This window comes from Mya arenaria, chromosome 8 (assembly GCF_026914265.1).
Source record: "Mya arenaria isolate MELC-2E11 chromosome 8, ASM2691426v1".
NCBI classification, from domain to species: Eukaryota; Metazoa; Mollusca; class Bivalvia; order Myida; family Myidae; genus Mya; species Mya arenaria.
In genome coordinates, this window is record NC_069129.1 from 37580341 (window position 1) to 37596485 (window position 16145).

The 16145-nt window shown below is 33.0% G+C and overlaps 1 protein-coding gene and 1 long non-coding RNA gene across 6 annotated transcripts in view; one reads left to right on the forward strand and one right to left on the reverse strand.

Moving 5' to 3' along the window:
• LOC128242767 (inositol monophosphatase 1-like) overlaps positions 1–1977 on the forward strand; it is a 79779-nt gene extending 77802 nt beyond the window's left edge. For 4 of the 5 annotated variants that reach the window (XM_052960074.1, XM_052960075.1, XM_052960072.1 and 1 more), the window contains exons 8-9: positions 848–999; positions 1141–1977. In XM_052960074.1, the coding sequence (XP_052816034.1) occupies positions 848–999; positions 1141–1247 (259 nt within the window). In that variant the 3' untranslated portion in view covers positions 1248–1977. The remainder of the gene's footprint in view (positions 1–847; positions 1000–1140) is intronic. The other variant, XM_052960076.1, reaches the window with a different exon arrangement.
• A 10982-nt stretch (positions 1978–12959) lies between these two features.
• LOC128242729 (uncharacterized) lies at positions 12960–14207 on the reverse strand. The gene is made up of 3 exons (XR_008262685.1): positions 14083–14207; positions 13672–13835; positions 12960–13317 (listed from the first exon to the last, which is right to left on the reverse strand). It is a non-coding gene; the product is annotated as an uncharacterized LOC128242729 (long non-coding RNA).
• Positions 14208–16145: the final 1938 nt, after the last annotated feature.

The following is a 16145-nucleotide window of genomic DNA, read 5'->3' on the forward strand; positions in this document are numbered from 1 at the left end:
TATATCAATGATTAGAATGTGACCGTTGATAATTCCAGTGAAATTCCATTAGGTGTTAAAGACCAGTATGCACCCACAGTAAATAAGTCTGACAAAATATGACAATCAAAAGTTTATTTCAGAAAGCAATCTATCACCTATAAAAACATAGATATTCACATTCACTAATTTACAAAAGTTGTATTAAAATTATGAATCATTGTCCGTAATGTCCTCAAATATGGTATGTTAAAAGGTTAAAACAAACTGTGAGTAAAAGTATAGTTCATGGTCTGTAATGTCCCGAAATATGGTACATTATAAAGTTAAAACAAACTGTGAGTTAAATTATAAATCATTGTCCGCATATATTGTATGTTATAAAGTTAAAACAGCCTGAGTAAAATTATAGATCATGGTCTGTAATGTCCCGAAATATGGTCCGTTTTGTCGCCAAATCTGGTCTGTTATGTCTAGTTCGTAATGTACATGGTTCGTAATGTCCGTGACCCTTGGGTTTATATCTCGGCAACTAGGTGATGCATTGCATTGAGACTTTATACAACAGTGCTAAGCCATCAAACATACTTAAATAATCAAGTATTAAAGATAACTCATAAGATTGTAAGATAAGCCATCTGTCATTCCAGTCATGTTCTGACTGTAATAAGATCAGGCATTAGAAGATTTTAAAATATCCTGATGGGTTGGTGAGTTGTAAATGAGAAATACATCTCTAAAACAAAGGTCTTTAGTCGGCAGTCAATGGTCAAAATAACTTAATAGTTCCAGACAATCTTGGATTAATATCTCACTGTAGTGGTCATTTGTAAATATATAATGTCCTAGTCTATCTAATTGCCTGCAGGATCCGGTGTTATGGGTCGGCAGCCATCAACATGTGTTACGTGGCCAGGGGTTCGCACGAGGCTTACATGGAGCACGGGATACACGTTTGGGACATCGCGGCTGGTGTGGTGATCTTGGAGGAGGCTGGTGGTGTAGTCCTTGATCCTTCAGGTAATAGTCATTTGTTAACCTTCAGACGTGTATTTACGGAAGGTTAATCTTAATTTTCCTCAGCTAACTCTGCAGAAGCAGCTATATTTTGTGCCCAAAACAAGTTCAAAGTCGAACTACCAGAGTTGTACTGATTTCCAGGGGGAGAACTGGACCTGATGAACCGACGTGTGTTGGCTGGATGTAGCAGAACAGTGGCCGAACAGCTCTCCGCTATCACACAAAATATAGACATGGAGAGGGACTAGGACATCCTACTGAAAATATTGCAATGTGTCCAGCATTTCATGATTTGATTGAATTGACATGATGTTGAGCCATCTTCTTTTGATCATTAATAATATTCCTAATCGTAAAATCAATGATGTGAAAAGCTTTGGACTTGGATTCAATATATAATTTTGTTAAACATACTTGCAGGTGGACATAATTCCAGTTTATCATCACGTAAAATTGTGTTCATTTCATTAAATCAAATTCATTCTGTCAAAGGTACAGAATTTTGTCTCTAGTGATTTCAATACTTTTACAAAGTAATCAAAGTGTGAAAAGCCGCAAAAAGTAATACCCTAATATCCTCATTGCATTTGTTTTGTGTTGTATTGTATAAATGTTTATATATTTAGATAAAGATTTTGAGGAATTGATAGAAACCTGTTTAATGACTTCAATGATTTAATAAATTGTTTCAATGAAGGTGTCACTTCAATCCACGAACGTCTTTGGTATTTATTTACTATTGACTTGTACATATTATTGTTACATGTTTATGGATGAAAAACTACATGTTTAAATCCAAATAAAATACATTCTGATTCTGATTCTTAAATTCGAGACTACAAAAAGACCAATACGATCTAATCAATTAATACCAGGCTGGCTTTCGAAAGGGTTGTTCTGCTGTTGATAACATGTTTGTGTTAAATTGTATAATTGAATTGTTGCAAAAGCATAAAAAAATATTCTGTTCTTTTATAGACCTCAAAGGTGCATTTGATACGATAAATAGATCTTTACTATGGTTCAAGCTAATGTTTAAATATACATTATCAACGGCCTGTTTTTGGATGCTGTAAAATCGATGTATAATCATGCAAAATCGTGTGTGTCTGTTAATGGAAATCATTCAACCTACTTTCCTTGCTCCATTGGTGTACGCCAAGGCGAGAATTTATCGCCATTATTGTTTTCTTATTATTTAGATGATCTGCATAAATATTTTCGAAATAGTACAGTTTTGCACGGTGTCAGTAGTAATACTCACCCATTAGATAATAATTTGGTCGCCTATCTGAAATTATTTGTACTTATTTATGCAGATGACGCTGTCATCATATCTGAATCAGCTGATGATCTTCAAAATGCTATTGACCTTTATGAACAATACTGTGACCAATGGAAACTCACTGTCAACATTTCTAAAACCAAAATTATAGTTATTTAGAAAGGCAGAAGACGTAATTATTAATTTCTGTATAAAGGCAATCCATTGGACGTGGTTGATAGTTTTAAATAATTAGGATTAGTATTTAGCAACAGTGGCTCTTTTTATCAAGCTAAGGTTGAAATATCAAAGCAGGCTGCCTTCTAAGCAAACGTAAGCATTTAGCCCTGTCGATTGATATGCAAATAGATTTTTTTCAATAAAATGATCAAACCTTTACTTCTATATGGTTGGGGATATGGAAATAATGAAATTTTAAAAAGAGTTCAACTTAAATTTTGAAATATATTTTATGTGTTAAGTCATCCACCGCATCTTGCATAGTATACGGTGAAACGGGCGTCAAACCGTTATCAATTGACAAAGACACGCCGGATTATCATTGGAGCCATACCATTTTGTTATGTGTTGAAAATGCTCCAACGCGTCTTCCGTTATAGTGCCAATGAGTGGAATATGGATATAAACAGTGAGTATGGTTTCTTAATTTCCAGTTTTAGAGGTTTATACGAGTAAATTTAAAAAAAATGGAGAATGTAGTTCCACGTAGGAATGGCCATGAGTTGTTCTAAAGGTAAAGTAAAAGTTCTGAATAAAATTTAATATCTGATCGTCTAGAACTTGCATAACTTGCTAGGCGTTAGTGTTGACAACGTAAAAGTCTGGATTTTCGCGAGAATTGTTCGCATACCATAGGTTTAAGTCTTTTCTGTACATGTGTGTGGCTTTTTTATTGACAAAAGATTGCCGCGTTACAAATTTTATAACTTTATTTGTTATACTAGCTGCACTATGCTCGATTTTCTGAACGTTGTGGTGCCAATGAATAGGTTGTGGTGCTCATGAATAGTAATTTAGTAGGAAACGAATTGTGAAAAAACTGTAGCAATTTCATAACATGCAAATTAACAATTAACTGATTTAATATCATTTTTTTTTTATCTTTTTAAAATATGACCAACTACCACACTGCTTCGCGGACTTTAAGGTTCATTTTGTGTCTAATAAATTAATACAGGGATGATAACAGAGCTAAGTTGCCAATCCTGAAAATTTCTGGGTGGGGTTCAGGGGGCCGCTGAAGGCCCCCGATGGGTCCAGGGCAAAGCCCTGGTGGGGGGACAAGGGGGGCGAAGCCCCCCGAAGCTTTCCGTATTTCAGGGATTCTAATACCCTTTTTTGCCTTAGAACAGTGTTCAAGGAGTACACCTTTCGGTTTGGTAGATATAATTATGTTCAACACGAGACATCCACAATCAGAACAATAATCAGGAATCTTAGGAGTGAAGTTTAACACCTTTGTCTTTAAACAAAGTTAAATTTACTTTTTTTTTACCTAGGCATTAGACATGTACCTGACATTTTGGTTCAGTTGTCCACTTCCCATAAAACTCAACTGGCTATGATCAAATGCCTGTGTATGAACAGTCTACACTATGGGATGTTTGATTTATAATAATGAACAACATATCGATTACATATCGATTATCATGCTTGCAAATGTTAATTGTAAAATTGTTAATTATTCAATTTTTAGGTATCGTATTAAGAGTATGTATTCCATTTTCTGCACATTTGATGAGAATATAATGTTATTAATTATTATATATATTATTCCAAGTAATATCCAAACGGGACTTAAATGCTTTGGCAGCGTAGTTGTTGTGGACATGGTGGACTTTGACGTATTCTGGTCCCTAAGCCAGATTCTTTCCCCTCATGGTGTTACATGAGTCCAGTAGCACACAAACTAGATTGTCCCACGGCAGTTCCAAGTCTCTCAAACTGGCTTTCAAATTCTATGAAAATTGATTCAGAATCAGCCCTTGTGATTTTTAAGGAGGCCAAATGCCTCAACACTATTTCTTTCTCTATAGCAGAAAAATAGCTGCAACAGTTTTCTCATTGTGTTTGTTGACTTGTCTTAGTTGAAACAAAACCGAGATCCATTAACTCCTCCACATGTTCATCATTGAAATGGCTAGCCACTACGTAAGTCATCTTGTATGATGCTGTACACCTTTGAAGTTTTAATTCGCTGAGAGCTTTTGTATCTTTGGCAAGTGTCTTAAGTAAGACACACTACTGTGGTGCCAGGGAGCATGTTCAGTCATAAATCCAAGTATCATGGCCTCTGGATTGAATTGTCAGTCACTGACAGGAACAACTGGATGCACTGGCTGAGGTGTTTGTTCATCCCCGACTTTTGTAACCATCAACATACCTGGAAATACAAATTACAACTATAGAATTTAAATCTCACTCAAACTGGGTCCTCAAGAAGTTTTGTTGAACTGTCTCAAATAGAAAATAAAATGGCTGCCTCTACGTAATATGTGTTACTACTACAAAATATTTATTTATTTTTTTTAAATTTACTCTAAACCAACTTTCATTTGAACCTCCCATACTGGTCAAAAGCCACTTCTTATTGAGAACAATGCTTCAAACATTATGAGAATAATAAAGAAACGGTTTACAGCGTAAACTTCAATCGGCCAATTCAAATTTGTAAAATAAAAATCGATTATTATGACACAATCCGAATCGGGATGTCCGAAATGATGCTAGATGCGCAAAATTCATTATTAGTTTAATCACTTTCTATTAACTTAAAAAGAAACGTTTCGGGAAATTTTCTTAAAAATAAATGCCAAATATACCCTTTAAATCGACGAATCGATGTTTTTAGAAGTTGGTGGTGGTCGTTTTTTTCCAATACCCGTTTATTCGTCTCCGTCGTCTGTTATATCCGGATACGACCATCCGGATACTGTCTTCTAGTCCCATCGGTAATTTCCGTAATCACCGGATGCTATCTTAACCAATCATATAGCTCGATTGCCAGGACGTAAATAGGTTCGTTAATTTCCGGCTTTACACTTCCGGAAAACTCACCTTTCGTACAATATGTTCGAACTGAGCTCGATTCGCTCCCAGTACCCCTCCCCCCTAGAAAAAAACTCAACGGATTTACATTAATCTCAAAATCGATCAGTGAGGCCTTAAATCCGGAATTCCGGATTAATCCGGAATTTTATCATCCCTGTTAATACTTAAAAGCTAATGATCGTCGTAATTCCAATTCTGTATATCCAGGTATTATAAGGCAAAAATCTAACGATTGTGTTTATATATTTTCAGATGGGTGTCTTTAAAGGGAAAAAGAGGCGGGTATATTCATGTCGAGAAAAAATCACTCCGTAGCTCAAAATTTGCAAGAAAAGGTATTTTACAGTCAATCACCTAAGTTAACAAGCACCCCCTTGCCATCTCAGAAAAAAGATTCCTTCGTTTGCATTGCATAATTTCTCTTTTGTGGGTAGATAATTCAGCATGTATTATCGGCGAAAGAAACCGTGCTCGTTTAGTAACTATCTTTTTTTCCAATGCTGCAAGGGAGGAATCTTTTTTCTGAGATGACAAGGGAGTGCTTGTTTATTCTTTGACAAATATCTCTGTGTCAGTAACAGCTGGTTTACATTGAATTACAATGGGAGAATGCAGAGTATATATGTAATCAACTGACCTGATCTAATTAATAAGCTAAGGTTTATATCGCAAAGTAAACTGATGTATACTGCAGTCTTAGAAATGGTGAATTAATGTTGTGTTCCAATTTGTAATGGGTTTGGGGGTTTCATTTTCCGAAAGACAACGGATTAAAGAATAAATAGAGAGTAGCAGTAAAGAAGGGTGTGCATGGTAATAAAATGAAGGTATGGTCACCATCAAAGCACGATTGTTTGTCATAGACATTTCAAAAGTGAAGACCTCACAACAACCCAGAAAAGTAAGTATGATCCCTATATGATGCCAATAAATAACAAAATGCATTTATATATTGAGCAGGCATTTTGAAACATAAGCTTTATCATATGCAGATAATTAGTACTATAAAACATACATTACTTGCTTTTTAGATTCACTACATTCAAATTGATGTATAAACCGTAAATTGATTTAAGAATTAAAACTATTCTCATCTCATTTATATAACGGAAGTGTATCGACCATAATTATTCCCATAGTGAAAACAGTAATTTTATTTATAACATTTACTTTGCAGGTGAACGCAAGCGTTTAAAGAAGGGGATTGTGCCTTCTATATTTTTGGAGAGGGCATCATGTAGTTCTGATAACAGTTCACACTTGAAAGAAAAAAAGCAGGAAAGGGCAGAAAAAAGACGTGCAAAGAAGTTCAGTGTATGCACTCCTTCAAGCTCAGCCACAGTGCCTGTACCATACATTCAGCAGGAAATAGAGGTATCTACGGAAACTGTCGATGATGAGCCATTGACTGCCAGGACAGTTAATACTGCCATTCAGTGCATTCTGTTAACAAACAGTGATGGAACATTTTCTGCACTCAAATTCAAGGAAAATCCATCAGCTATTAAATATTATACAGGCTTTGATGACTACGAACATTTCATGATGTTCTTTACAGTTTTGGGACCAGCCGTTGCCCATTTAAATAGGAATTACCTAATAGATCCCTGTGATCAGCTTTTCTTGTCAATGATAATCAAAGCACTGAAAGTGCTGAGGGACGGTACTGCTTAAAGCTGGCAGCAGGAGAGTTACAAAAGGTTGTTTTTTCTCTCTTGTAAACTTTGCATATATATTGCCTTTTCAACTGCCTTTATTTTTCTACATGTTAAGTTGTACTTTACATTATGGTCATGTATTTCTTACACTGGACAACTATATTTTTTCTGGCAAAACTCCACCTATTTTTTCTTATGATAATATGCAAGATATTTGGGCTGGTGATGAAACTCATTTTAGTACTAGTTTTTGACTATGGATAGAATAATATGCACCCTAAATGTTAGAGGTCTAGGCAACAAATTAAAACGACTAGAGATTTTTCATTGGGTTAAAATGAAAAATTTGATATATATATGCTTTTTACATGAAACCCATCTACAGACAAAAGAATACAAGAAGTGGGAAATAGAATGGGGTGGTAAATGCTTTTTTAGTGGAAAATCAACAAATTCAAAGGGAGTAGCAATATTTATGGACCTAATGACGATAATATTTCAGTCTTTGAAAAGTTAGAAACAATTCTCTTAAAAAATAATGATAAAAATATTATCATAGGAGGAGATTTCAATACTATTGTTAATCCAAAGCTAGACAAGGTTAATGGCAAAGTTAATTCACATAAAAACATAAGAAACAAAATAATTAGTATGCTTGAAACCATCCACGATATTTGGCGACAACTTAATTCAACAAAGAAACAGTTCACATGGTATTCAAATACTAAACCCAAAATTTGTAGCAGGCTGGACTATTTTTTGATTTCAGAAAGTATTGTTAATATTGTAAGTAAATGTACAATTACCTCTGGTTTTAGAACCGACCATTCAGCAGTTGTGATGTACGGAAATTTTAACAAACAACAAAAGGGACCTGGCTATTTCAAATTCAACAGTAAGCTTTTAATAGAAGAAAATTATGTTGATCTTATAAAGTCCACAATTCAATTTACTCGTGTGGAAAATACTAATTGCAACCCTAACACATTTTGGGAAGTTTTAAAAGGTAACCTACGAAATTCAACAATAAAATATGCGACGAAAAGAAAGAAAATATGAATATGGAAGAAAGCATGCTAAATGAAAATATAGAAAAACTTCAAAATCAGCTTTCAAACGATAATGACGAGCAAATAATAAGAGAATTACACGAAATGAAAGAAAAACTTGAATCTATCACATGTGAAAAAGTTAACGGAATGATATTGAGATCAAAAGCATGGCATGTCGATCAAAACGAAAAAAAAATACAAAATATTTCTCGAACTTAGAAAAACGCCATACAGAAATGAAAACTATAAAAAGACTGAAAGTTGATAACAGAATTATTACTAACATTAATGATATCATTAAGGAACAGCATCGCTTTTTTAGTAATCTCTATAAGAAAAAACCTACACAAAATGAAAGTGAAAATTTGTTTTTTAACATACCAATAATAAAATTGACGGACATAGAAAAACAGTCTTGTGAAGGCATGCTTACACATTCTGAATGTGAACAAGCTTTAAATGAAATGAAAAATCAAAAAAGCCCTGGTTCGGATGGTTTTAAGGTAGAATTTTACAAGCATTTTTCTCAAGATTTGAAAGAACACTATCTAAAAAGTATTAATTTTTCTTTTGAAACAGGAAACCTTACAACTCTTCAAAAACAAGGAATAATTTCATTGATACCAAAACAAGGTAAAGATATAGAAAGTCTATCGAACTGGAGACCTGTAAGTTTATTAAACGTTGATTACAAAATAGCCACAAAGGCAATTGCACACAGACTTAAAAAAGTTCTCCCAAACATAATACCAAATACTCAATCCGGTTTTTTAAAAAACAGATATATTGGTGAAAATATAAGATTTATCCATGAGGTCATAAATTTCTTGAACGTAAAAAATAACCCTGGCTTGTTATTTTTTGCTGATTTCGAAAAGGCGTTTGATAGTATTAATCATGAGTTCATGGTACACTGTTTAAAACACTTGAATTTTGGTCCAACTGTTATAAAATGGGTTACAACTTTTTATTTTGGTGTAACAAGCTTGATACTAAACAACGGTTACCTTTCACCACCTGTTATTATTCAACGAGGTGTAAAACAGGGCTGTCCTTTGTCGTTGTATCTCTTCATAATATGCATACAATTATTAGCAAACTATATTGATCATAATCCAGACATCAAGGGACTAACAATCAACGGCAAAGAGATAAAGCAGACACTGTTTGCTGATGACGCAACATACATACAGAATGGGTCAAAGGAATCATTTACATATTTAGTCAATTCTTTAATACGTTTTTCAGAAATATCAGGTCTAAATCTTAATATTGCTAAATCCATTGCTCTAAGAGTTGGCAGTCTAAAAAGCACAACTTTGACATACTGCGATGAACTTCGTTTCCAATGGACATCTGCAAATGCAAAAAACTTTAGGAACAGTATTTTCTACTACAACTAGATATGTTTAACCTCAATTTCCTACCAAAGTTACAATAATTTAAAAACTGTCTAAAGCAATGGGAACATAGAAAACTAACACTCCTAGGAAAAGTGACTGTAATAAAAACATTTGCACTACCAAAACTGATTATGCCTTTATCTGTTCTGCCAAATCCACCAAATGAAATATTACAAGAAATTAAAAAGGAAATATTTAATTTTATATGGGATAAAAAACCAGACAAAATCAAAAGAGATACATTAATTCAACCTATAATAAAAGGCGGTATAAAAGTTCCAAACATAGAGAGTTTGTCCTACTCACTAAAAGCTTGCTGGATAAGGCGTTATATTGACGAATCAAACACAGGTCAATGGAAAGAATTCTATAGAAAAAGGTTCATAAAAAATGGAGGGAGTTTAATTTTTGAATGCAACTTGGACAACACTTTAATAAAAAGAATTTAAAAAAATAACACTTTTTTATTCGATATATTAAATGCATGGAAGCAAATTACAAAAACTGATCAGGAATCTATAAAACGAAATGTCATAATCTGGAATAACGAGTCAATTAAACTTAATAATGAAAGCCTATTTTATGAAGCTTGGTATGAAAGAGGGATTAAATTTATATGGCAACTATTTGATTTTTGGTCAAAAACATGGTATGATTTTGAAACATTTCTATCAATATATCAAGTAAATCATCACGACTATCTAAAATTTTTGTCCCTAATACATAGCATTCCAAATGAAATAAAGATATACTTATCTACAGACAATTATGAAATCCCTACCAATGACTCAAAATCGATATTGTACAAATTAAAGTGTTGTAAAATACCTAATAAGTTTCTATATGCAAAGACTATCCCATCAACTGACACATGTATATTAATTAAACAGAAGTGGATACAAACACTAGGTTTAAATGAAATAACAGATAAAGAGTGGGAAAATATAAATATGAACACGTACAGATGTTCCAATGACACAAACATAAGAAGTTTTCAATATAAGAATTTACACAGAATCGTTCCTTGTAATGAATTCCTTTATAAATGCAAAATAAATGAAACAAGTGTGTGTGACTTTTGTCAATCCGATATTGAAACACTGGAACATCTTTTCTGGGAGTGCCCGAAAATACAACCGCTATGGAGTAGACTAAACCAATTCTTAAAAGATAATCATATTAATATAAATTTAACATTAAAAAATATCAGCTTCGGAATAGTCAGCGATGAAAAACACACAGCGATTACTAATTTCTTAATTGTGCTGATGAAATTTTACATCTTTGGTTCAAAGTATAGAAAAACAACGCCTCAATTCACTCAGTACAGGAAATACATGATAATTAGACATAATATAGAGAAAGAAATTGCCTTGATAAATGATAAAATGAAGCAACATGATAATAAATGGTTTTACATCTGTTCTAATATTAATCAGTCTTAATCATCACCTGCCCAAATCCCCCTTTTTTGTGTTCATAATTCTCTTTTCTTATATAAAAAAAAATATAACAAACTATGATAAACTATGTTTTACATATTACATATTTTTTCATATTATTTAGTTATCCAATGATTATGAAAAATTTATTGTGAAATGCTCAAATGCCCATTTTTTGATAAATGTATAGCTAATAAGTTTTCGAATATCCACCTAATCAATTATCTTTTTCTTCAAGAAATGTACATATTGATGTTCGTCTACACAACATATTACTGTAATATAAATTTGAATTAAAAAAAGAAGAAGTTATAATGCAGTATTTTTTTTCATGATCTGAATAGGTCTGAAATTGAGCCCAATTAACATTACATATAAAGTATGTCTTTATTTCTCCATAATTATCAATATTATACCAGGGTTTATTGGATCAATTGGGGATGAACCAAAAGTACCAAAAGCAGCAAGTTCAATTTTTCCTTAAAACAAGACTGAACTTATAATTAAGGGCTAGTATGAGGTCAAAAATGCAATATTTTAAATGAAAAAATAAATATTTCTATCCCTGTCTCAGCTGTGTGTATACACTAAAGAATAGCATGTAGGGTTCCTGTGATTTTTACAAGACACACTCTGAAGCTATTTTTTAAAATAACTGGGATTTACTAGGTCCAAAAACTCAATTAAAATGTACACTATGATATAAATTCCATTAAAGTTTTGGACAGTTTTATTTTCATCTTGCAATGGTATCATCTGGTGTCTAGTCCCTTGAAATGTATTTCAACCATGCCTGAATGACAGAAATGCAAGGTAAAGCTCTAGGAAATAATGGTGTAAGATGAAGGCTATATCAAAGGATGGATTTTTTTTAAAAGAATTGAAAAATAGTTTACCATTACAATTAACCAGTCTGTAGTGTTATATGAATCTATAATGAACTACTTTGGCGAAATGATTATGTACAGGATATTTGGCTTATCAAAATAACCCCTATTCTAATAGCAACAACATAACACCATCACACATACTATTAAATCTGAGGCAAAGTAAAAGTAATGCAATTCATGGAAGATGCCGCAGCTGACAATTATCAAATAACATGAATGACAGGAAGAGTATATCCATTATCACACTCTTTTGAGCACCATTTGTCATTATTTACAATTGAACAAGATGACATTTACATAAAATGAGATTAGCAATAAATCATGAGTGAAGTAATAATGTGAAAACAATGAATCTAAATGATACACATGAAAATGCGATAACATTGTAGCAGAAAAACATGCAATGAGTGAAAGTGATTATAATATGTCAAAAATCATTTATTTATAGGTTGAGCAGTGCATTTGGTTGGGGGAAAATCTTAATTTTTTAAAGGCTGTAAACTGCAAAAAGGTTTGTTCAAAAATAATTTCATAGCAGTTGAGGAATGTTTGGACTATGTTTCCATAAGGGCATTAGGTTATTGTTATTTTAAATAATTATCAACTTGGAAGACATTTCTAGGCAGCCATAAAGTAGAGCCTGTTTTTTAACACTAAACAGTGATCAGACTTCAAACTTAGAAATAAATGTTTATGAAAAATATAAAGACAATTGAAAGCAGAAATGTCAAAAGGCTTATTGCTGAGTTGTTATAGGAAATTAGACATTGACTGCCTTGTATATAATGAAGTGTACTAACTATATAATATGAAAATGATCAAAGACAACAGTGGTAGAAATATATAAAAACAACTTAATCTAGATTATCTGTTAGTGGCACTGGTATAGCAACAGAAATTGAAGTATGTGAACATCAATACAGAGTGAAAAATCACATCTTAATAAAATCATAGTTAACTTCAAGTACAATATCTATGCATAGAGCATAGCTAAAGAACTTCAGCGAACACGTTATATATTACCTTTTTGGACGTGTAAACATAAGAAAATATCAACATTAAAGTTATGGAAGCCAGAACTACATAGAGCACTGATAAGACACAAGTAATAAATGCAATAAATTTGGCAATGTCTGTACATACTGGTGATCTCAAGTTGCAGCAGAATTTATAACACAAGAGTTTATCATTCTTCATTTATCACTTAAGATATCATGATTGCCTTTCAGACCTTTCTAGTAATGTTTGAATATGAGGAAATGGTAGTTGAAATAGTATACTGTTCAAGCTGATGCTCCAGGTACACAGATAGTTTGTGTTAATGAAGGAAGTTGGTGTAATTTCAATATGTTCAGTTACATGTTATCTTGATAAATTGGTGGCATTAAAACTGAATTGTTTAAAATAAAAGTGAAGACTTCCTTCTGCTGCCAGTAGAAAGCAAAATCATCTGGGTGGAAACAGTCAGCATTGTGTCATCTGAAACTCCACCATCCAATCCTCTCTTGGCCTCTTTCACAAAGGTAGCTCAGATTTTCTGCAAATGTTCACATATGCTAGTTATAAATTCAAACCTTGAATACTTTTAAAAAAACAATCAACAAACATGTTTTAATCAATAAATAAGAAATACATCTGAAATTAGAGACAAAATAAAGAATGTATTGTATTTGGAAACAAGTGTTGTTGTTTTCTTTAATTATGGGCATTTGTCATGATGTATCATCTAGACAAACACAAATCTTAAGCTGAATGAAACAAAAATGAGAAAAAGTTTTCAAACAGCATTGATGCTTGTTGTTTTAAGTATGATCTGACAAAAGATCATAGGCTTTTGGACCAAATGAATGACACTCGGCTGAAATTTTCTACATATCTGCATTATCAGTACATTGTTCGTTGTGGTAGTTGTAGTGAATGGTTTGTAGGTGTTGGCAACAACATCAGTAAAGCATAACATCAGTATTTCTCCTGGCCAGACATCTTTCTCCACAGCTTTGAGCCTAATGGTCACAACCTCATTGCGTTTCTTAATAGTAAGACCTGGGGTTCTTCCTGCATTAGAAGACAAGAAGAAAATGCTTAACAAACTCAGTGATTTACATTAACAGAGAAACACACACAAAAATGTACTAGCACTATACAAAAGCAAAGTTATATACATGTAACTGAAAGAGATTAGGGCAAACATAGAAACTGATATATCAGCAAGTTGATAGTTAGATATTTTTCAGTAGTTAAATTTATATTTTGAAGGTAAAATGGATTGAAAAAAATGTATGATATATGAAAGATTCCATACCTGGATTATTCTGCTGGAAACTGACATCCTTGTTATCCTTAAGGAGGATAGTGGCAGCCCCTGCATGTTAACAAACCAGCACCGGATGCATTTGCTGTTCATGCACAACCAAACCGCTATTACATTAAGAGGAATTTCTTGTTCCTAGTCTGCCAAATACTGTCTGTGGATGGTAAAGAGCATTTTTGACCTGCTGAATTTGGTAAGAGATGTTATTCCATCATGGAAAGCCATCTGACCTGCTGTGGTACACCACATTCCCACAGGCAAAGACTGGGGTATGGCCCGCTTTTTTCAAAGGCTTCATTGATGGAATTCATCTGCAAATACATATGTTGCATTTTAAAATGGCGACGTCTATTTTATCAATTGATCAGCTTAATGATTTTTTTTATATGGAAATTGAAGAATCAGGTCCATTTGTAAGTGCATCAATACTGTGCTACAGATGCTGGAATTTTTTTTTAAACAACTCCAATCAATAATTCAAAAATATAATTCAAAATGATAAAGTAACGGTTGAATTAATAGTGTTGCTATACAGTGATTAATGTTGAGACCAGGGCCAGTATTCAGTATTGATCTTAGCCTTATCTTTGTAATCGAAATAAGATTTTGGATGAACAAGCCTGAATTCTTATACTTTTGCATGGAATCATATTTTTGAACAAACCGTGCTATATAAAATTCAGAATTTGAGCAAGCCCGGAAGTCATTTTACCAGTGCAGGGCTTGTGGGCTGGTGCTATTTTCGACCACTGGCTTCACTTATAATAATCTTCAATCAAAGTTGCTTAATAAATACAGCCCCAGGGCTTTACCTAGGCATTGATACACATAAACATCTAACTCTGTTTTGCACAATGTCAATTTTGATAAGAAGAAAATATTAGATATTTATTAGTCATGTTTAAAGGAGGAGCTTTCAATGTCAGGGGTGTTAAATATTCATACAGACTTCTTAATATAGTATTGTGTAAACACCTTGTTATTATATTAGTCAGGCAGGTGCATTGTTGCCTTTGTGAGCACCTTTTCAGTCAAAGAAGCATAGTTGGTAACTTACTGTCAATCATATTATAGCATTTAACTAAAATTTAGTCAACTTTCAGTACAAGGTACAATGATATGTGATCAGAGTAGTTTACCAAGTTTGTGTATATACTGGGCGAGTACCTAAATCGGAACAGTACCTAAATATGGAACACCCATTATAAAAGTGTTTTTCCGATCGAGATCAGTTTATTTACGATTTTAATCAATAAAGATGCTTGCGGGGGAAAGACTTCATGCTTGCCACAATCACAGCATATTGGTACAGCCTGTATTTTACTGAAACCATCAAATTTTACCGACAAAAATGACAAAAAAGGACAAGCTGGAAATAACATAAAGTATAAATTTACTTAAACAAAACATGGAGCAATAATTTTAAAAGAATACATAAAAATAAATAACAAATTAAAACTGTTCTATATTTAGGTACTCCGAGGATGAAAATGGCAGTCCTTGATTGTGTGGTTAATAAAGTTCTTTTCATGCAGATTGATAGTATCTTGAAAAATGCCATTTTGGCTGATGCTGATGGAATATTTTGTAGTTGTGGTGTAAGTCTAACTAAAACTATTTCACAAATAGTGCCGAAAGTGTTTCGATTTTATACTCACCCAGTATGGTATTAATATGAGCCATAATCAGTTGCAACTGAATCTATTAACTGGCGTAGATTGAAATTGGTATGAAATAAGTGTGCGATAGAATCCCTTTCATTTTGATCATAATTGAAATCTCCCAATAAAGCGATCTTGACCTGTAATAGCTTTTTTGAGTTCTTGGAAAAGAACTGAATTATTTGAAGTTGTTGCTTCCTTTGGTAAACAATAAACAAAACAAATGAATAAATTGTTTCTGAGCTGTGTAATGGCACACTCGATACCTGCAACAACATGAATTTTTAGCATTTGCAATAAAAACAGTAAACGCACAAATCAAACCTAAATTAACTGTAATAGTTACGCAGTCTATTGAGTAACCTAGTCCAAATAATTGTACGTTTTTTATGG